Source organism: Barbus barbus, assembly GCF_936440315.1.
Source record: "Barbus barbus genome assembly, chromosome: 21".
Taxonomy (NCBI): domain Eukaryota; kingdom Metazoa; phylum Chordata; class Actinopteri; order Cypriniformes; family Cyprinidae; genus Barbus; species Barbus barbus.
The window spans coordinates 17,963,476-17,987,099 of NC_136749.1; the positions used below are offsets into that span (position 1 = coordinate 17,963,476).

The following is a 23,624-nucleotide window of genomic DNA, read 5'->3' on the forward strand; positions in this document are numbered from 1 at the left end:
ACCATAGCAACAGTGGCCATGCACTTTCACAAGAACCCAATTTACAAGTTTATATATCAAAAGTATATCAAGGTGTTTTGTTTAATTAAAAGGTTTAAAGATTCCTTTTTTTAAAAGGTTGCATGAGATGAACAGGCGACTTGATTTTTTTTTTAACCCATTTCAGTTGTGTACACTTAGCAAAGACAATATATAATAATCTATAAAAAGCATTTATCATCAAAAACTGTTTCTTTACTTCAAATATCAAACAGTTATGGAGCTGTGAAAATGTTGCATGTCAGAAGTTGAAGTTCATCAGCAGCCATAGTACACATCAGATTCAGAGCCGCTATCTTGCTGTCCACATTGATGAGGCAAGCAGGCGTAGCAGATGTTGTCCAGGTCTGTCCAGCATTGCTGACAATAGATCATTGTGCAGTCTACAGAACTGCACTCTACAGCCTGGTTCTGCCTCACAAACCCATCACATACCCAGCACCAGCATAGCCTACAGCCCACACGTTTCAGTGGGGCCAACACAGCCGACAGCACCTGGTAGAGAAAAGGGAGAGATCAGACCATAAATGTATATTTTGGGATTTATTAAATTAAATATTCAAAAGTGTTCAATTTGCTGAGTGTTTTACTTGGCATGTAACCCTAAGAAAGGCCACTGTTGTGCATTCACTGTTATAGCTGGAGCTACTGAAGAATGGTTTGATTGTTTTTGTTTGCCTGTCAGTTTTTAAAAATAGGCAAAGTACTTCCAAATGAATCTAACCAGCTTGGACTGCATCCAAAATTGCATACTCTCTGAGTAGGCACCTCTCTTGAAAAATTACTCCACAACCATTCAAATAATATGTTTTATACTATATTTATGCTGTCACTGTCATGTGACATAGCTTTAGTTTCACTGCCATTCACAAATCCTGTCCCGTGGCCTCAGGGAATAGTAAAGTGTCCATTGGATGTGCACTTCAGAATCTTGGCGGAAATAGTAGGTTATCCCAGTACTTTTTGCCTACTGTTTTACAAATACTGTAAATTCAGACATGTTTGCATATTGTTTTTCACTTACTATATGTGACCCTGGACCACAAAACCAGTTTTAAGTCGCTGGGGTATATTTGTAGCAATAGCCAAAAGTACACTGTATGTGTCAAAATTATTGATTTTTCTTTTATGCCAAAAATCATTAGGACATTAAGTAAAGATCATGTTCCAAGAAGATATTTTGTAAATTTCCTACTGTAAATATATCAAAACTTTTTTTTTTTTTTATTAGTCATAAGCATGGCTAAGAACTTCATTTGGACAACTTTAAAGGCCATTTTCTCAATATTTAGATTTTTTTGCACCCTCAGATTCCAGATTTTCAAATATTTGTATCTCGGCCAAATATTGTCCTATCCTAACAAACCATACATCAATGGAAAGCTTATTTTTGTTGGTTTTGTGGTCCAGGGTCACATATAGTGGAGCAGTATGCAACTTTGAATGCAGCCTTGGTCTCATGCTTTTTCTCAGTTATCACTGAATGTATGACCTAAATGAATTCTGTTCTATTTTTTAACAAAATTAAAACTACTGAAAATTTTAAAGAGGTTGTAAACTGAAAATTTACAAAAAGTTCTGTTTTCTCTGTAGGGCCCTATGCAGATGTATCACACACACCTTTATAAATGTCTGTTTTTGATTTCTCAGGTGATGTCGTTGTCTTTTGATGAAGGAGATACGTTTCTGGATCTGTAGGTTGTAGAGGAAGAGGATTCGTCTCTTTTCTCTCTGAAAAAACAGATCAGATGGGTCTCGTCCATCAAAATACTGAAGATAACATTTCAGATTATAGGACTATAGCACTACAGTGTTCACCTGTATACAGGAATAAAAACGCCATCAGTGTTCACCTCGTCATGAATGAGGTAATATTTGTACCACAAGCTGAATCAGGCTTTACAGGGTGCCTGTAATCCTCCTCATGCCGGCATGGGCCCACCGAGTGCTGCAAATCTAATGCTATTACTTTAAAACCCTCTTATCTTATTAGTACTTTACCCGCACATACACTAAAACACATATTTCACTCATTATGTGTGAGAAAGTATCCTCCTTTTACACTGTACGCTGTGTTTGAGACACTTTGAACTTGCTGAATCAGGATATCAATTACAATCGTGACCAAACGGATTATATTGCATAAGAGATTTACTTCTACCCAGGGGCGTCACTAGTGGGGGGAAAAAGGTGACAGAGTTTGTATGGATACATTTACATTTAGTCATTTGGCAGACGCTTTTATCCAAAGCGACTTACAATTGGGGAATACCTTTATGAATAAATTATTTGGTATGCTCGATAAAGGGAATGAGAACAAAGTACAAATTATATGCAGAGATTTCAATATTGATTTGTTGAATCCAATTGGAAATAAGAGAATAACAGATTTTACTGGCTCACTATATAGTAAAGGTCTTTTTCCTGTGATTACAAAACCTAGTAGAATAACCAAAAATACTGCTACATTTATAGATAATATATATACAAACGAAATTGAAGAAAAAAATAGTAGGAGTATTATTTATAAATGATATGACTGATATTTCCAGTTTTTGCAATATTTCAAAGAATATTTGATAAAACAAAAGGTAGTAGGATAAATAGATTTAAATTAATTCGATATAGAACACCAGAAATCATTGCTGCTCTTAGTGAGGACTTAAATAATCAAAACTGAAGCGAGGTTTATGCAAGTAAAGATCCTAATAGTGCTTATGATGCTTTTTTGTCCATATTAAATAAAAAAAATACGAAAAACATTGTTTGTTTAAGAAGACTGTAAAGAAGCAAAAAAATGAGGATAAACCATGGAATACTAAGGAAATACAGAAAGCATGTAAAAAGAAAAATGCATTATACAGGAAATTTATAGCAATTAGAACTATACAAGTGGAAAATAAATACAAGATATATAAAAATTAATTAAGTATTATAAGATTTAGTAAAAAGGACTATTGTAATACGTTATTGGACAAGAATAATATACAAACAACATGGAAAGTACTTAATAGTATAATTAAAAAGAATACTGGAAAAGTTTATTACCCAAATTATTTTGTTAATGATGATAAATTAAGTTTAAATAAAATGAATGACAAGGTCATTGGAGCAATTTAGCAAAAGTGATCGTGGAGCAAAGAACTGGGGATAGGATAGATGAAATTATTATTTCCAGTAATGATTATTCAATGTTTATAAGGGGAGTTGAAATACTCTACATTGTTAACAACTGTAAGAATAAATATTCCACTGATTGTAATGATATTGAAATGTCGTTAATAAAAAGTATTATAGAACATACTGTAAAACCATTTACACACATTTGTAATCAGTCCTTTTTAACAGGAATATTCCCTAGTAATATGAAAACAGCTAAAGTTATTCCTATTTTTAAAAATGGAGATCGTCACTGTTTTTCCAACTACAGACCAATTTCTCTTCTTTCCCAGTTCTCGAAAATATTAGAAAAAATATTTGTGCGCAGGCTTGATAATTTTATAGATAAACACAAATTATTGAGAATTATTATCATCAGTATGGTTTTAGAACAAACAGGTCGACCTCAATGGCTGTGATGGAACTGGTAGAAGAGATTTCTTCTTCAGTGGATAATAATGAATATACTGTGGGGGTGTTCCTAGATTTAAAAAAAGCTTTTGACACTATTGATTATGGATTATTAATGACGAAACTGGAGTGATATGGTATAAGAGGGAAAGATTTTGCTTGGATAAAAAGTTACCTTGATGACAGACATCAATTTGTACAAAATAATAATGTTAAATCAGATTTAATGAAAGTTACTTGTGGTGTTCCGCAAGGTTCGGTGCTAGGCCCTAAGTTGTTTGTACTGTACTTAAATGATATTTGTAAAGTGTCTAAAGTATTAAAAATGGTTTTGTTTGCTGATGATACAAATTTTTCTTGTTCTGGGAAAAGTTTGGAACAGCTTCTGAATACAGTGGAAATAGAATTGAGGGTTTTCAAAAAATGGTTTGATGATAAACTTTCACTGAATTTAAGTAAAACAAAGTTAATGATATTCAGTAATCGACAAACTATCAATAAAGTGAAACTAATGATTAATAATGAGGAAATAGAAAGAGTGTACGAAAATAAATTTGGGTGTTATAATTGATCATAAATTATGTTGGAAATCACATATTAATCATGTAAAAACAAAGATGTCCAAATCCATTGCAATATTAAATCGAATAAAACATTTTGAATGAAAAAACTTTATATATATTGTATTGTGCGCTCATAGCTCGATACATTACTTATTGTGTGGAGGTGTGGGGTCACACATATAAAACCAATTTAAATGTTACAAAAGAAAGCTATTAGGATTGTTAAAAGGGTTGATTATTACAAACCAACAAATAAATTGTTTATTAATTTACATGCATTAAAATGTGTAGATTTAGTTGATTTATATACTTTACAGTTAATGTACAAAGTTTATAATAATTTACTTCCAAATTGTATTCAGAGGCTGTTCAAAATAAGAGAAAGTCAGTATAATTTAAAAGGATTGTATATGTTCAAAAAAGTAAGGGCTAGAACTAATGCAAAAAGCAGGTGCTTATCTGTTAAAGGGGTAAATCTATGGAATAAATGTGATAAGGAACTAAAAGTATGTAATTCACCTTGCCAATTTAAGAAAATGTATAAAAATAAGGTGATAAATAATTATATGACTCGGTATAAAAAAACTATGGTTGTATTGTTAAAAAAACTAATTGAAGTAATAACTGGAGTGTGTATTTTTTATGTTTGTTTTGAATTATGTTTGTACATTTTGGGAAATGTTTTTGTTATATTGTTTATTTTGTGTTATTTAACTTAGTGAAAAGTGTTGCCCATTCAATTAATTATGTATAAAGGGTAGGCATAATAAGCAAGGCTTCTGCCTACACCTTTTTCGGTAACTATGTATTTTTATTTGTTTGTGAGGACCGGAATAAAATTATTATTGATTATCGATTAAAAAGTTCTGCAGAACTAATCCAAGAACCCAAAGACACAGTGTTCAAGTTGTCAAGTTTCTACTATTTTGTTAGTAACCTTTTATCTTACTACTTTAAAACACAAGTGAGCAATCTGGACCATATCAAACATAAAAAACAAAATGAAAATGCACAGTTTATTTTAATAGGAGTTCTGGAGGTAAACAAAAAATGACATCAGAGGAAGCAATTTTGCCTGTTATTGTGCTTTTTGTTTGTTTCAGTTATGCTAGGACAGACCTTTAGCATTTGTTCAAGCCTTCCTGTGCCAAGAGTATAACGGCAAAATAACAGCCTGAGCAATAAAAAATATTCTCCTGCTGGGAGAAATCTTTTGTGAAATGTACTGACTATGAAAGGTGGCAATTAACTTTTTTTATGCCAAACTTCATTATGGAAAGAATACTTTAGGAAAAAGCACAGCTCATGGACCTCATACCAGAGCTGATTTAGGATACTATGAAATGTCCTTTAATAAATTAAGCAATTTTGTTAGTAAATAAAAACTATTTAAAAAAAAATCACAAATTTTTATATTGGAAAATACTTCAGACTGTATGAGGAACTCATCAACAGAGCATTAGCCTGATAACTGCCATACACGCATTACATTACTTCAAGTCCAACAGCTATTATTCCTGCATCTGTCTGGTTATGTAATCCAAAACGTGATCAGCATTAGAAAGCAGAAGCACATGCAGAACAGTGACTCATTTAAGCTCCTTAGCCAAAGAAAGCATAAGGAGCTTCTGATGTTTATGACAGACCAATATTTTTAATGATAAACACTGCCAGGGGCACTAGCTTCTGTCTCTCAATCCAAACAAACTGTCCATGCGCACAATCAGTCATTCATAAGATGCTGGGGCACTTGGATGGATGTCACTGTAGGGTTGCTGAACAGGACAGGACTATTTGACCAAAAGATAGGAGTGTGTCAGTGGAAATGGTACCTTTGGGAAGTAGAAGGCGGTGATGACCCTGCGCAGACGATTGGTGTACACCTGCAAGCAGCACATGAGGCACATCAGTAAAAGGGGGATGAAGATCCACCAGTAGTTTGACTGACTCAGTGCATGTGGCTGGGGCAAACATTCTATACACACATAAACACACACAAGGAAGAAGGAAAATGATGCAAAGTGCAGATGTAAGAAAAATACCTATTGGAATTCAGTATGTAAATATCACAATGGTTGGTAAGATTTTTTTAATGTATCTGAAAGAAGTAAGTCTCTTATGCACACAAAGGCTGCATTTATTTAATTAAAAATACAGTAAAAACAGTAATATTGTGAAATATTATTACAATTTAAAATAATAGTTTTCTATTTTAATATATTTTAAAATGTAATTTATTCCTGTAATGGCAAAGTTAAATTTTCAGCAGCCAAAAAACAATGCATTTCTTTAAAAAAATCGTACTGACCTCAAACTCAAACTCTAGAGTATATAGACACAAATAACCTATTACTGGATCAAGTTACATAGCAAGTAAACAATACAATGGCATGCGTGCTGTCATGCTAGTGTTATAAATAGTCCTCTCATCAGCCGTCTACATGTGCACTGCCCTGTGCTGACCGGTCTAGATCAGTTTAGACCTATCTGGATGAGACACGCACACACAATCAGAGCTTTGAGTTTACCTCTGATCAGATTAAATAGATGGCTAGACTGAAGACGTCACTTGGCCTCAGAAGAGAATCAGTCATTGCCCACAGTCACCCGTAGAAACAAGCAATGAGGAATACAGTGTCTCACAGAGTATATTCACAGTCTGCCTAATACTGAAGTTGGAGAATTCTTATTTTTTCAGGATGCTAGGAAAAAACTTGACATTTTTGAAATGGCATTTTGAAAGAAACTGAGATCAGTTTGAGAGTGCAATGGTGTAGAGAGACCTTGAATGATGTTGAGGATCAGAAACCTAGCAATACAATATTACATCGATATCTGGGTCATGATGCAATAACATACTGATGTATATTTATTCCAGCTGTGGTGCACTGAGATTATTTTCTTCTAGATCTTTGTTTCTCTTTCATCTGCATAGGGCTTCTGTGCCTGCACAGTTTTCTTAGCTTGCTCAGAGTTTGGATTTTGCCCTGAATAATGTTCAATTTCCTTTCCCCCAAAGTATTCATGTAAAATTAAACTAAAAATATAGAATCTTGAGAGTGAGAATATTAAAACTCAAATAGTAAATAACCTACGGAAGTTACTGGATTGCACATCAAGATTAGAGGAGGTGTTGAAGGCACCAATGGTTTTCCGCAGAAGTCTGGCTAACATGGAATCTCCCCCAATTACAATGTCTATGTGATGAACACCTACAGATGTAGAGAAAAAGAGATTAATTACATCAAATTAATGTACAAGCAGTCTAAGGCACATGGGTATGTCAATTCTTTTATTCTTGAAGGAAAATACTGCTCATGCATATATATATATAGTGTGTATTTGTGCTCACTAGTAACTGAGTATGTGGTGAAAGTGTGTCTTCGGATGAGGTCAAAGATGTTGTGCAGGATTCCATCAACAGCAAGCAGAACACACACAAACAGAGCCAGAGATGCAACCTGCAGGAAGCCCACTATCTGTACGAAAGACACAACCTTTCAAAACTAAAATGATAAATTATTCATTCATAGGCCGATTTCCCTGAAAACTTTGGCTCTGTAGCACCACACAAACACTGCTCTATTTCCTTAAGGATCCTTGGGCAGCCCAACGTAGCAACATCGATTCATGAGTTTGGGGCAGAATTATGAGTTTGAGAAACCTGTATGAAAACATGGCATTTCCATTTCTGTTTGGTTCCGTTAGACAAACAGAAATGGCACACTTCACTTTTAACTCTGCTCCATTAAATACACAGCCTGAACATCAGAACATGAACTCAATTCTACACACAAGGACCATAATAGCATACAGTACCACAGGCATTAGCTCGCTGGGGTGGATAGATAAGCTCCATGGGTTGATCAAGCTGTTTTGCTCTGCTTTCTTGAGTGGCAGCAAATACCTCTTTCCCTAAAACAGATGCTCAAATTAGCACAAACACAGATACGGATCTGTGTAAATGTAAGGTTTTAACTTACAGCTCTCCTTCTGCGAGCATCAATTTGTCTGAAGTAGGTTGTTATGTAGACATTGTCAAAATGAATGTCTCTGCAATACCGATGAACATATCCAAACGCTCTACAAGCAAAATTAAATAAAAATAAACAACATTTCCTGGAATATTATATTTTTAATTTATACAAATATAATGTTATATTTATATATTACTACCATTCAAAAGTTTTGGGTCAATAAGAGTTTTCATAAAATCTTATTGACACAATAAGATTTTTTTTTTTTTAAAGAAACTCTCATACTCACCAAGGCTGCATTTATTTGATAAAAAAAACGTAAAAACAGTGCTATTGTGAAATATTATTGTCATTTTATATATTTTAAAATGTAAATAATTATTGTGGTATCATGCATGATCCTTCACATTTCATTCGTATATGCTGTTTTGACGCTCAAGAAACATTTCTAATTAACCTAAATATTGAAAACTTTTGTTGTAGTTTATTTTTTCACTATATTTTATTGGCAGGCATTTTCTAGACAAAAATTACACACAAAAATCTTATTTATATTATTGCTTACAATATATTGAATTATTCAAATAATGTAGCAGATACATTGACAGAAAAAAAACCCTGAATTTTACCTTTGTACAAGATTGCACCTTTTATTGGTACAACATTTAAGGAGTGGAATCCACTTCTGCTTCAATACAGTATGTATCCTTTTTCAAGTTAATATTAAGCATTTAACCTCTTAGATTTTAGTTGATTTAATAAAGTTATTAATTTATAATATCTTAGTAGTTAGTAGAGTTTCTCTCTCCCTTTTCTCTCTGAGAAACTGCACACATTATCTGTATGCTTTGGAAAATACCCGATAAGAGTACAAATCTGAGCCACTCAACCTTGGAGGAACTGCGTACTCTCTATGTGTGTGAATAACTGACTACAGAATAGAATGGATGTCTTCAGACAATGTGACGCAAGAAGTGCTGATATATGCTCTTGGTGGGTCACATCGATCCAGATCTCGGTTGTCATCTAATAATCACTGGGGATATGCTTCGAACTATATGTCCATGTGTAGAGTTTATCTGTTTCAACCAACCAGAATCCTTTTTACCTAAGTAATGACATAGTTAGTGACCTCTGTTGGAGTATAAGTGTTGTTGTATTGAGAGTGTACGCAGAGTGGCCTACGAACTCCATTGCGAGTATTGAAGCTGACTTCTGCCTGAAACTGCTAATTTTTCTTCAATTGATTGCATCTCTGATTCCTGGTCTTTATTCAACACACCCGGTCCTTGGGTTTTAACTGTAAATTCCTCTACAGCATCCCCTAAGGGCAATAGGGTACATATAGCACAACAGATCTAATGAAAGGAGTGGGAACTTACGAGGTGAACACAGTGATGAAGGTGAATGAGAGAAGGAAGTTAATCACCCCAGCTATCTTCTCAGCAATGACTGATTTCTCTTGAAACTCACGGGTCAGCTCCTTAGAGAAATTCTGGAGGATGTCCACTCCAAACACTGACTGCTGCTCCAATTTCTTCAAGACCAATCATAAGAATAAAAGTTTTTTAAAACAAACAAACATCAGATATTTACTCTTCTGTATTAAGAATGAGAAGGTTTGCTGTACCTCAAGCACTATATCGGTGGTGAAGTGTTCTGCAAGCCTGTTGATGGAGTCGTTTAGTTTGTCGAAGGTCTGACCAAAGTTTCCCTCAACTGGGACATTCTCAGTACACCATGATGTCATCACTAAAAGAAAAGTAACTCAATACACCTAGGAATGGGATCCTCATTGCTTAATGTTAAGCTCAGATGCAACGTGCAAATCTTACCTCTCATGATATCACACAGAAAGTGGAACTTCATAGGTACACAGAGGAAGTGGTTTATAAGAGGGGCTTGAATGGTATTCATACACTCTTTCCACTTAACACTGAACCAATCCTGACACCGACTAACTCCCTCATGCACCACATCTGTTACAAACAACATCATTTAGATCAAGCTAAGCTTAAAAGCCCAATCAACCATCACAGTCAATAATAGCTTGTTTTCTTGTTATTTACACTCACAGTCACAGCGAGCTCTAGTCTTCACTACATACTCCTCCTGGGTGCTGTTGGCCGTATGGACAGACTCCTTACCAAGAGAGTCATATCCGTACTGACCCATCACCTCATCCCGAATCTTCTGGAAATGTCTGCTCACATTTTCAGCCTCTAGTTGAAATTCTTCACTGTCATTCTGTCAAGAAAGGTATTTATGGGACATATTTCCAAGATTGATATGGGCAAAATGTATATTCACACTCTGTGTTAGGTTAATTCCGTTAATGAAAACTACGACCAAAATGTTCGTTGTGAACATTTTTCCATGCAATATTGTTAAAGAAAAAAAAGAAAAAGACTAAAATGTAGCTGAGAGAAGCTTTTGAGTTTTACAAATTTTCATAATGTAGAGATATGATATATATAGTGGATATGGTAATGTAATAAATCAGAAAACTAGATGAGTAAAGAAGTAAAATAAACCAAGTCATAAACTGACATAAATGTCTCTTGTGCTAATAAGTGAAAATGCAATAATTCTGTTGAAATGTAAAAAGAACATTCTCAAATGACAACAATCATTATTACAATTTTGAGCAAAATAATTGTGATTATCAGTTTAACTATTATACAGCATTACTATATAAGTCATAACTGATTCTAGACTAATATTCCCAGACTTTTAGTCAACTAACATTTGACTAGACAAAAAAGGACAAAAACTAAAAAAGGTCTGACTGAGAACTAAAGCCCCATTCGCACCAAGAACAATAACTATAAAGATAACTATAAAGTGGACGATATTGTCTGTTTATTCTCAGCGCACACTCGTCTGCCGCTTTAAATTCTCGAGCTCTTTACAGCAGGATGGATTCTGATTGGGTGTTAGTGTTTTTATCATTCATCAGCTGGAAAAAAATCATTCTGAAAGTAATTCCAACGATATTGTTCTAAATTCCCTATGTATCTTTATAGGGAAGGACCTTTATTAAGGACTTTTATTATGAATGCATGCCGTTAGTTGACGTTGGTTTCCGCTAATCCGCTTTACTTTCACTTTCCCAGTCGTGTGCTCCGTTATTTCTTTAGGTGTTATTGTGCGTGATTGAATGTAAGTTTACTTAATCATTCCTGATTATAAGCCAATGATGTTTATTTCATTGTTGTGTTGAAATATTAATCTTGTGCAATCGAACATTATATCGTTTCTGTTGTTGTTATATTTAAGATAAATGGTGATTCAAATGCGTATGCTTGCTACTGTTAATCCTCTCCTCGTCATGTTGATTCATGTATAATGTATCAGTAGCAGGTTGTTATTCACATGTTTGTAATTTACATTCAGCAGATGCAAACTGATGTTTACTTTATTCTGTTTATTTCAGAGAGACCACATTTAACACTTTGTGAACATAAGTTGTACAATATCCGATCCAGTTGCAGCAATGTTGTACCATCTGCTGTGAGCAGTTAAATACAGATAAACAGTTGAAGAGTGCCCTGTCTCCTGTCGCACTTTTTACACGAGTCCCGTGGTGGATTAGTATCAATACCCCTACCGATCTATTAGTCCCGTACATTTGGTCCTTCGAGCCGGATACTATATTCACTGCGGTGATATGGAGCAACAGAGCCAGCTTCATTCCCCGGATACTACGCACGCTGTTCGCACACAGACGAGAGCACGCCAGCTTTCCACACGTCTGCAAGCTTATGATGTAGCCTTGCCGAAGTCTCTTATACCAGACCCTGTGCCTCACGACAGTTCGTACCACCTATCAAGGATGGATTCTCCAGCAGCACCGTTGAACCTCAGTGGACAGGCCGAGCCAGTCTCGACTGTGGAGCAGCTGCCCATGGATGATCTATCGCTGGTGCAGTATGGAGAAGTTTACGCTGTGAGTCATCAGGTGGATATTGAGAGATCTGCCAGTCTTCCTAGATTTTCAGTAGCTCCTCCAGGGTATCACAGCCCATCAGAGTGTGATTCATTCAGCAGTGGTGCTGCATCGCCCACGTTCCAGGTAGATGTACTAGCCAGAGCTATTTCACCACCTGTGGTCAGACCGAAGGCTACTGCAGTTTCATCTGTAGCGCTTCCGCCTTTAGGCCAGTCATTTCTCGCTCAGACGACCCACATTGATGTTTCTCAGCAGTCAGCTTTGTGGCACGGGACACGAGCTACCACCCCTGCTGCACATTGTTCTATTTCGCCATACCATGGTGTTCCCCCCTTATCTGTTCCACAGGTAACGCGACAACAGGCAGCTCTGTTTAGCACAGCAGATCCAGCATGTCAGGTGACCTCATCACTGCCACATACTGTTACATCAGTGCAGCTGCCTTTGACCACTACGACATACAGGCCCCTAGTGCCCCCTGTATATCAGTTACAGGCTCACGCACTAAGCCAATCTACACAGCAGTCGTTTGCTGCGTCTGACCCGTATCGCCCTCCACTATTGAATGATGGGCATTATCCGGTTCGGCCTCCCGTTCACACTCCTGTGCAGCCTTGGTATCACCCTTTAGTGGTTCACCAGCCACCCCCTCCTCTTCCAGTTTACCAACCTAGGCCTGCTACACCCCCACTACAACCAGTTCCTATGCCAGCCTTGCCTAAGCTCGTGAACGACAGCGAGAGGGAGTTTACAGACCTGAAGATGGCCCTGGATAATCTTCTCAATCCTCACACAGAGCTCACTGAGCACTATAAGTACAGAGTACTGATGGAGCAGTTGGTTCTGGAGGAAGCTAGATTGATTGCCCAAGCCTGCCGGCATCATCCTGCGCCCTATATGACAGCGATGATAGCGTTGCAACGTCAGTATGGCCAGCCGCATCAACTGGCACAAAGCGAGATCGCAGCCCTGCTGAATTCACCTGATATCAGAGTTGGGGATGCGAAGGCCTTTCAGAGTTTTGCACTCAATGTTGACTTGCTAGTCGGTATGCTGATGTCACTCGAGGGTCCACAGGGGCGAGAGCTCTCCTGTACGGGGCATGTTGACAGATTACTCAGTAAATTGCCCAAACACTACCGAGACAGCTTTATAGAGCACTTACAGTTGCGAGGCCGATTGCACACTGACAGCCTTAACCCATATAACCTGCATGATCTTGCTGACTGGTTGAAGTTTAAGGCGGAAGCGCAGCGTTTATCGACCAAGATGGTGCAGCGCTATCAGACTGAGAGAGTACAGATCTCACGGAAGGATCGCCAAGCTGTTCCTAAACCGCAGATTCGATCCACTGCCGTCTATCATGGCAGTGATCAGCACACAGAAGCTAGCACAGGGCAGTCTGTCCGTATCAGTGCAACTCACGCTCAGTCATCAGCTGGGAGACTGAAACGTTTGTGTCTGTTCTGTAAGAGTCAGGAGCATTACCTGTCACAGTGTAACAAAATCACTGAGTGCTCACCTGATCAGATTCTAAAGTGGGTAAAGGATGGCAAAAGATGCTGGAAATGTGGGCGCACAAGTCATAAATGGGAGGAATGTACGTTGAGGAAGCCCTGCAAGGACTGTGGTAACATACATCTCGGAGTCCTGCATTCCATTGCCCAGGATGGTCCTAACAGTGTGCTGCTGACAACATCTCATGAGCGAGCATATTTTACTTCTCCTAGTTTGACGGGACGTGTGTACCTGAAAGTAGTTCCAGTGCTGCTATGGAGAGGCAAGAGGTCGGTTTCGACCTATGCTATCCTGGACGATGGAGCTCAGCGGAGTATCATCCTTCCTGCAGCAGTCCAGCAGCTAGGAATTCAGGGAAGGGAGGAGATTATGGCCCTTCGCACCATCCGACATGACATCACAGAGCTGAAGGGGCAGTCAATTGACCTGCTGCTTTCCCCGCAGTCAAGGCCAGAGGAGAAGCACAGTCTTACGGGTGTTTTCACCGCTCCTCTCCTCACGTTAACCGAGCAAACCTACCCCGTCAAGAGGCTCCAGCGATGTTATCACCATCTCAGAGGGATCCCCATTCCATCTTTCGATAGGGTCCAACCCCTAATTTTAATCGGGTCCGATTATCCGACTCTGATTACCCCTAAGGAGCCCATCAGATTGGGACCAGCGGGCGGACCCGTCGCTGTACGCACGCAGCTTGGTTGGGTCCTCCAGGGACCAGATGGATTGCTCCCACATCAGGTATCCTCCCCACAGTGTTTGTTCACTTCTCTTACACCACTACGAGACCCCATTTATCAACATGTCGAGCGACTCTGGCAGCTTGATGTCCTTCCATTTCGCAGCGAGAAAGTGATAATTCGGTCTAAACAGGATCAGATGGCTGCAGACATGTTGGAGACCAGGACGCGACGAGTAGACGTTGACGGAGTCTGGCGCTATGCTACTCCACTCCTTCGTGCTCCAGACGCTCCACCGCTGAAGGGGACGATGGAATCCGTTCTGTCCAGCCTCAGGAATACTGAGAAGCGCCTGAGCAGAGACCCTGAGAGGGCTAAGGTGTACGACGCTGAAATACAGAAGCTCCTTGATTCAGGGTATGTTGTCAAGGTACTATCAGAAGGCCAACACGTAGACGAGGAGTCGTGGTTCATACCACACCATCTCGTGCAGCATAACGGCAAATACAGGCTTGTTTTCAATTGTTCCTTCGCATACCAAGGTGTCTCCCTTAACCAGCAGTTGCTACCAGGTCCTACCCTCGGTGCCTCACTGCTAGGAGTCCTACTCCGGTTCCGGCAGTATGCAGTCGCCATTAGTGGGGATATCCGTGGTATGTTCCACCAAGTGAGACTCCTACCAGAGGACAGACCCCTTCTGAGGTTCATTTGGAGGAACATGCGCCGCCAGGACCCACCGGACATCTACGAATGGCAAGTCTTGCCTTTCGGCACGACCTGTAGCCCTTGCTGCGCTACCTTTGCGCTGCAGATGCACGTTCGCTGCCAGCAGGTCGGGAATGAGGATGTGTTGCAGTCCATAGAGCGAAGCTTCTACGTGGACAACTGCCTACAGAGCCTACCCACTGTTGAGGAGGCCAAGCAACTAATCGACAAGATAAGGCATCTCTTAGCCTCTGGGGGCTTCGAGATCAGGCAGTGGGCCACGAATGTCCCCTCCGTTGTCCAGCACCTACCAATTAAGGCCCGTTCAGAGAATATCGAACTGTGGTTACAGCAAAACCATTCGGACCCGCTGGAGCCGGCTCTTGGCTTAATGTGGCACTGCCTAGAAGACAGCCTGGGCTACAGGCATCGTGCATTAGCAGAGCATCATCCGACCATGAGGTATATCTATAAGGTCTTAGCAACGCAATATGATCCCTTAGGATTCTCCATTCCCTTCACCACCCGAGCCAAGGTTCTTGTCCAGAGGCTCTGGACCAGACCGAGGGATTGGGACGATCCGAATCTTCCTGCAGACCTGCTGGAGAAATGGAATACGTGGGAGAAGGAGTTACCTGGTCTCTGTAAGCTCCGACTTCCTAGGTGCTATCTTCCTGTCGATTTTGATGTGGAGGAATCAAGATTCAGCCTACATGTTTTCGGTGATGCTTCGGAGGTTGCTTATGGATCAGTGGCTTACCTCCGTGCCGAGAAGCAGGGTAAGATCCACACTGCCTTCGTTATGGCTCGCTCTAGGGTGGCCCCCAAGCGGCAGCTGTCGATGCCACGCCTCGAGCTGTGTGCAGCACTGACCAGCGCCCAGCTTGCACAGTTCCTCAAACAGGAATTGACCATTGCCATAGAGACGGTGACGTTATGGACCGACTCGACTACAGTACTCACCTGGATCCAGTCCGAGTCCTGTAGGTACAAGGTGTTCGTCGGGACGAGGGTGGCGGAAATACAAGAGTTGACCGAGCTCCACTCTTGGCGGTATGTTGATTCTTCGAATAACCCGGCGGACGACATTACCAGAGGGAGGACGCTCATGGAGCTGGCGAACTCTGACATGTGGATTCGAGGCCCAGGATTCCTCCGCGAACCACCAGACCGATGGCCAGCCAAGCCCCTTGGAGAGGCCCAAGAGGATACCTCAGAGACAAGGAAAGCTGTCTTCTGTGGATTAGTTGCAGATCATCGCAATCTAGACATGCTTGATTCAGCTCAGTACGCTTCTTGGAGTGCCTTGGTCGACGCGACCCACCAGTCTCTCTATGGGGTGGCCGCCCAAGATCTGAATAAAGAATCCTTAGATTACAAGCATGCGGAAGCGCTCATCTTGAGCCAATGTCAAAAGGATTCCTTCCCAGAGGAGTTCAAGGCTTTAAAGTCAGGGAACCAGATGCCCACAGCCAGCCGTCTAAACACGCTTGCGCCTGAGTTCGACACTGAGTTTAGCCTGATTCGTGTGGGAGGTAGGCTACGGCAATTGGATAGCTTCAGCGAAGCCGAGATACATCCAGTGGTTCTAGATTCCCACCATCAGGTGACCAGACTCATTATAAAGCACTTTGACGAGCGTCTACTCCATCCAGGACCTGATAGGGTCTTTGCAGAGCTACGTCGCCATTTCTGGGTTCTAAAGGGCAGGCAGGCCATCAAACGACACCAGAGAGAGTGCGTAGAGTGCCAAAAGTGGAGAGCTAAGCCGACTCTACCTATTATGGCTGAATTACCCTCAGCTCGTCTGCGAATATATAAACCCCCCTTCTTCTCCACCGGAGTTGATTGCTTCGGGCCCTTCATGGTCAAGATTGGCCGTCGCCAGGAGAAACGATGGGGTGTCATCTTCAAGTGCCTGACGACCAGATGCGTTCACCTCGACTTGCTCAACAGCATCGACACCGATGCATTCTTACTGGCATTAAGACGCTTCATAGCACGTAGAGGAACCCCGTCTGAGATCTTTTCAGATCAGGGGACTAACTTTCGGGGAGCCGAAACCGAACTGAGAGAAGCTTTCAAGGAGATGGAGCCCAGACTGCAGGAGCAGCTGGCTAGCTACCAGATCACCTTTAAGATGAATCCTCCCGCCGCACCCCACTTCGGAGGCGCATGGGAAAGGGAGATCCGATCAGTAAAGTCTGCACTGCGAGTAGTAATCGGGAGCCAGTCTGTGCCTGAGGATGTCCTGCAGACTGTACTGATCGAAGTAGAAGGTATCCTGAACAGCAAGCCCTTAGGATACGTTTCATCCGACGTGGCGGACTTAGATCCGGTTACCCCCAATACGCTTCTCATGGGGCGGCGAGACGCCTCACTTCCCCAGGTGATATACACCCCTGAGCCCTTGTCCAGGCGTCGTTGGCGTCATTCCCAGACTATCGTCGATCACTTCTGGTCTTACTTCACAAGACATTACCTCCCAGATCTTCAGACTCGCCAGAAGTGGCAGCGGGTAACGCCAGATCTAACTGAAAACACAGTGGTCACGATAATCGACCCGCAGCTTCCCAGAGCCCAATGGCCAGTTGGTCGAGTTGTCAAACTGGTCCCCAGCGCTGACGGACACATTAGGTCAGCTCAAGTACAGATCAATGATCGCCTATACTTACGACCTGTGGCCAAACTTGTCAGACTTCCAGCACTTCCGGATGGAGGTGACACTGACCCCAACGACTAGGGAATTTCCTTTTAGACATATTAGCTATGCTAATCTGGGGGCGGCTGTTCTAAATTCCCTATGTATCTTTATAGGGAAGGACCTTTATTAAGGACTTTTATTATGAATGCATGCCGTTAGTTGACGTTGGTTTCCGCTAATCCGCTTTACTTTCACTTTCCCAGTCGTGTGCTCCGTTATTTCTTTAGGTGTTATTGTGCGTGATTGAATGTAAGTTTACTTAATCATTCCTGATTATAAGCCAATGATGTTTATTTCATTGTTGTGTTGAAATATTAATCTTGTGCAATCGAACATTATATCGTTTCTGTTGTTGTTATATTTAAGATAAATGGTGATTCAAATGCGTATGCTTGCTACTGTTAATCCTCTCCTCGTCATGTTGATTCATGTATAATGTATCAGTAGCAGGTTGTTATTCACATGTTTGTAATTTACATTCAGCAGATGCAAACTGATGTTTACTTTATTCTGTTTATTTCAGAGAGACCACATTTAACACTTTGTGAACATAAGTTGTACAATATCCGATCCAGTTGCAGCAATGTTGTACCATCTGCTGTGAGCAGTTAAATACAGATAAACAGTTGAAGAGTGCCCTGTCTCCTGTCGCACTTTTTACACGAGTCCCGTGGTGGATTAGTATCAATACCCCTACCGATCTATTAGTCCCGTACAGATATCGTTTCTCTGTGTCTTTATCATTATAGCTGTGGTGTGGACTCTGCTATTCTTTAATATTGAGAACAATTTTTAGAACTATATCTTTATCTCTATCTTTATAGTTTTCCTGCTTAAGGCTATATTAAAAATAGCTGACAAAACTAACATTAGTGTCAGGACTCACCACTATCTCCTGCACTACTTGAACATAAGGCTCTGTCAGCATTCTCCACATCACCTTGCTGTGTGTGATCTGCAGGTCTATGTTACAGCCCATGGAGGAGGCCACGTCCTGCACATTACGCTGGATGTTTGCAATGGGGCCTGATGGGAAGGGCACAGGTCAAAAACTAAAGAAGGCTCATTACTGTCCAAGTTCCTAAGATCTGTGCTTTGCTTAATGTTCCTAGGATTTTAACCTTGGTAAAGTCCATGCAGCACATAAACCATCAGGAATGTCCGACCTTGAGATCCAATCATACTAGGAAACATCAGGAGGATGGAGCAGCAGAACAGGGAGGAAAACATGCCTCCAAGACTACACAGACCTGCACAAACACACAATACAGCTCATGCAAAATACTGAATAATAAATGACTGGCGTCAAATATTTACTTTCTTCAGTGTACTCACCCACAAACACACATCCAACAACAATACGTTGTACTTTTGTCATGGCAATATTTTGCATGAGTCCGAAAAACAATCCTTTAAAACATGTTAAGACAAGATCAGCATGCCATGTTAGTTATATATATAACTGTAATATAATGGTAGTAATTTAATGATATAATATACTACCATTCAAATGTTTGTGGTCAGAAAGTTTTTTTCTTTTTTTTTTAAATAATGCTTTTATTCAGGAAGGATGCATTAAATTGATCAAAAGTGACAGTAAAGACATAATGTTACAAAAGATTTCTATTTCAAATAAATACTTTAAACTTATTACTTTTTAAAACTTTTGAGGAAAGAATCCTATAAAGACTGCATCATTATTTCCACAAAAATATTAAGCAGCAAACTGTTTACAACAATCATAATAGTTTACAACAATCAAAAAGTTTAACCAGCGCCAAATCAACATTTCAGAATGATTTCTGAAGGATCGTGTGAAACTGAAGACTGGGGTAAATGCTACTGAAATTACATTTTACCATACAAATTACATTTACAATATATTAAAATAGAAAAGTTATTTCATAAAAAAAAAAAAAAAAGTCATAAAACTATTTTTTTCCTTTTTTGATTAAATAAATGCAGTCTTGGTGAGCATAAAGGAGACTACTTTCATTCAAACCCATTTAACAAACGATTACCTACAATCTGACCCTAAACATTTGAACGGTAGTGTAGCGTTACACCAGGCTTTGCAGAGTTACTTACCCACTCCACTCAGAGCACCAAATACAGCACCCGTGAGACTTCGAACCACAGGAAACTGTGACAGTGGGCTGAAAAGGACCTTATAAACCCCAGGTGGCAAAATACGCTTACACACCTTCTCCAAAGCTGCGAATTCACAAAAAGTCATAATAATTGCACAACAGTTAGTGTAGTAGACCAATATTGTTTTCTAAAAATGTAAGGTAAACATACTTGAGTGGGGTAATTTAGTTCGTGTTTCCCTGAGACACTCCATTGCTGGAGTGGTTTCTCAACCCAAGAACCCTGCAAAAGAAAGCAGTTTTAAAAGATGCAACCATAAGTCAGTTAGAATGAGCTCTAATGGATTTAATGTAAACAGCCATTTTAACATTTATGAAAGCAAAATGTACTATCAGTTTTGGAAATGGGTCCTAGGCCCCCTTATACCCGCCCATATGTATCGAAGTCAAACTCTGATCTAAAATTGCTTAGCCTACGTTTTTCACTGAAGAGCAGTTGTCACATCAACAAGCTCTATTGTGGACAGGTAAGTCTAACGCAGCGATGCTTTAGGGTGCTTTCATCTGTATTTATCTTTCTCTCTTTTTTATTGTTAAAAAATAAAATGCTCTTTTTCAGCTCTCCTCAGGATGACCCCAAAAGAACCTTTTTTAAAGTGTCTCGGTAGGAGACTGTCGCGGTTGCGCCGCAGCTCGGCGGTGCGTCAGCTGAAGCGCAGTCTTGCTGGGTTTACTCTGGGTCTGTTCCTCGCGTCAGTTTACGGAATGACAGCGCTGTACATCCAGAACCACAATCTCTGGTTCTGTATCATCACTACCGGCATCCTCGCCGCCTGCGCGGGGTTTGGTGCTGGACTCTCTGACCGCGTGCGCACCAGCGTCATGCTGATGTTCCCAATGCTGTGCTCGAGTAAATAAACAGCTGTCAATCTCTTTCTTTAAAACGTATACGGTGCTATATGTGAAAGTGTACATGGAATTTTTGCTGATAATTTAATAGCCTATTAACGCAAGTATAAATGAATATATTCAGGACACCGGGGCTAGTCGTCATTTTCGTCAAAAATAGACACATTAAGCCTTAGGTTGAAAGAAAGAAAGAAAGAATAGCTTATTTCCACTGTTATTGTCCACGAAAACACTGAACACCCAAATTTGACCTTTTGAACTGATGTCCATGTTGTCAGCTTGGAACCTGCCATTAAACAGCCAAGAAACAGCAAAAATGTAAAAGGTAACATACATAAATATTTGAATGTGAAGTAAACATAAAATATGGACAATTATGAATCTTGGACTGACAACAGAAATTGAGTTAAATTGTACAATAAAGTAACCTCCCATCTGAATGTATATAGTTTTATTGTTCAGTTCAGAGTTTGGAGGGTAGAATAAAAAAAAATATGTAAAGGTTCTGGTATTTAAAACTGTGTAGAACCAACATTACTAAAAACACTAGGATTGATTGGACTTTCCAAAACCTTACATATATTGAGATGCAGCCTTTCCTCATGAGACAACCCAGCCCCAGTCTCCCGTTAATTTACTTTTTTAAACTTTTGTTAACTGATCTGTATTATAAATAGTCTATTAGGCCTACCTCTCAGTTTTTCCTATTGCATTGTTCACCATAACAGTGCATCTCTTTCTCTTGTCTTTAAGAGAGGGGTAAAAATTTCCTTATTTTCCTCATCTGTACCTTGGTTATCCAAGGCCCAGTGAGCAACACAATGGAAAATGTTGAACGGGCCGCAGACAGTGTGATCTGTGGTGCAGAACTCGCCATGAACCAAACACAACAGCTCCTGCAGCGTGCCGCCAACCCACTGCTACGTGAGTCTATCTGCACCAACAATGCACCTCTTTCAGAAACACCAACATCTGTTCAAAAAAGTAAAGACATGATTTTGAAAATTCACATCATAATAAATTAAAGGGATAGTCCACAAATTAATATTATTCAAATATTTAGATGCAAACACACACACACATACATAGATACTTTTTTTTTTTTACAATTTAATTCTAACTGTATTAAAATCCATGTGAATAAGGTAATCAAGGTCTTCTGGTTTACTTGAAAACTACAGTAGTATGTTGTACATGTTTCTGTTTTGATATCCTGAAAACATCTTTGTTTAGCGGCCCTGGGTAAGATAAAGCAGATGGCGAGGAATGCTCACTCAATGGCAGGCCGAGCACAAAACTTCATCAGAGCACTGACGGAATCTGTGCGGCATGTTGGTGAGTGAATCAATCGGCCAAACATCCGGTAATGACATTGTCTGGGCAAACTCGCCTATGGTGCTTCATTTATTTCTGAGGTTTGAGGTCTAGGCATGTTTGAAGTCCCTCTGTCTCTCTGTTTCCTTTTCAGCTCGTACTCTAAGAAATGGACTGCACTTCTTGGCAAATATTGGTGATGTGTGTAATGACAATCTGGGTTTGCCATATCAGAAGTGCACTAGGCTGTTTAATGAGGCCCGTGAGAACTGCATGGAGCTGCTGTCTGTGTTTTCGTTCCTCTGCCACCTACTGGATGGATTCCAGTATCTCTGTGGGCTTGCACGCGGTATGTCTCGGGTATATGATTAGTCCCTTGAAAGCCCTATCATTACACTCTTACAGGAAAACTTATAACCTCAACGCAATGATTCCTTACTGTAATTTACAGTATCCTGTTTATTTTCTGCATCACAGTGGTTTGGTTTCATTATGTTTGGTATATTATATCTATTCTGCCATTGCAGAAACTGGACAAATGGTTCCTGTGACACAGATTCCTAAGCACTGTTCATCTCCCTGCTCGATATATACAAAGTTTATTTTCAATATCTGTTCCTGTGGGAACAGTTTGTCACGTTTAAGTACCCTAAATGTTACAGTGTGAAGAGGGGTGGTTGTGTTCCCATGTGTATGTTTATTTATTTATTTATTTTATCCAAAGCGACTTACAAATGAGGACATAAGAAGCAATCAAAACCAACAAAAGAGCAACAACGTGCAAGTGCTATTACAAGTCTTGGTTAGCCTAACGCAGTACAGATAATTATAATTATTATTGTTATTTTTTTAATAAAAAGACATAGATAAAATACAATTAGAATAGATAGTGCTAGAGTTAGAGGGTCAAGTAAAGATGGAACAGATGAGCTTTTAGCCGTTTCTTGAAGATGGGTAAGGATTCGGCAGCTCGGATCGAGTTGGGCAGGTCATTCCACCAGATGGGAACAGTTAATGAAAAAGTCCTTGAAAGTGTTTTTCTGTGTCTTTGGGATGGTACAATAATTAGTTGTTCACTTGAAGAACGCAAGCTTCTAGAGGGCACATAAGTCTGAAGTAAAGAATTTAGGTAAAGGGGTGCAGAGCCAGTGGTGGTTCTGTAGGCAAACATTAATGCCTTGAATTTAATGCGAGCAGCTATTGGTAGCCAGTGCAAATTGATGAACAGAGGCGTGACGTGCGTTCTTTTCGGCTCATTAAAGATTAATCTTGCAGCAGCATTTTGGATTAATTGTAGAGGTTTAATAGAATTGGCTGGAAGACCTGCCAAGAGAGCATTGCAATAGTCAAGTCTGGACAGAACAAGAGCCTGAACAAGGAGTTGTGTAGCATGTTCCGAGAGAAAGGGCCTGATCTTCTTAATATTATATAATGCAAATCTGCAGGACCGGGCAGTTTTAACAATGTGGTCTGAGAAATTCAGCTTATCATCAATCAATCAATCAATCATGAGGTATGTATCTCACACATTCCTCAACAGGATGACCATGATCTGACAGCAAATCTAAACATGAACTCTAGCTACAGAATCAGCTCTAACAAAATTTCT

The 23,624-nt window shown here is 39.9% G+C and overlaps 2 protein-coding genes across 3 annotated transcripts in view; one reads left to right on the top strand and one right to left on the bottom strand.

Annotated features, from left to right (window-relative positions):
* Window positions 1-184: 184 nt before the first annotated feature.
* Window positions 185-20,653, bottom strand: LOC306886832 (E3 ubiquitin-protein ligase DCST1-like). 2 transcript variants are annotated; one of them, XM_079444161.1, is made up of 17 exons: window positions 20,439-20,653; window positions 20,004-20,075; window positions 19,791-19,916; window positions 19,038-19,112; window positions 18,824-18,952; window positions 18,589-18,728; window positions 10,225-10,396; window positions 9,985-10,128; window positions 9,780-9,901; window positions 9,532-9,686; window positions 8,156-8,255; window positions 7,992-8,087; window positions 7,525-7,651; window positions 7,268-7,384; window positions 6,005-6,147; window positions 1,660-1,770; window positions 185-534 (listed from the first exon to the last, which is right to left on the bottom strand). In XM_079444161.1, exons 2-17 carry the CDS (start codon window positions 20,044-20,046, stop codon window positions 298-300), a joined length of 2,037 nt encoding a protein of 678 aa, XP_079300287.1. In that variant the 5' UTR covers window positions 20,047-20,075; window positions 20,439-20,653; the 3' UTR covers window positions 185-297. The 2 variants fall into 2 exon arrangements, with proteins under 2 accessions (XP_079300287.1, XP_079300288.1); XM_079444162.1 differs by having other exon boundaries at window positions 216-534; window positions 6,005-6,055.
* Window positions 20,120-23,624, top strand: part of dcst2 (DC-STAMP domain containing 2) — a 10,891-nt gene continuing 7,386 nt past the window's right edge. The window contains exons 1-5 of the mRNA XM_079444160.1: window positions 20,120-20,319; window positions 20,412-20,702; window positions 21,455-21,625; window positions 21,935-22,036; window positions 22,170-22,364. Coding sequence (XP_079300286.1) covers window positions 20,423-20,702; window positions 21,455-21,625; window positions 21,935-22,036; window positions 22,170-22,364 — 748 coding nt within the window. The 5' untranslated portion in view covers window positions 20,120-20,319; window positions 20,412-20,422. The remainder of the gene's footprint in view (window positions 20,320-20,411; window positions 20,703-21,454; window positions 21,626-21,934; window positions 22,037-22,169; window positions 22,365-23,624) is intronic.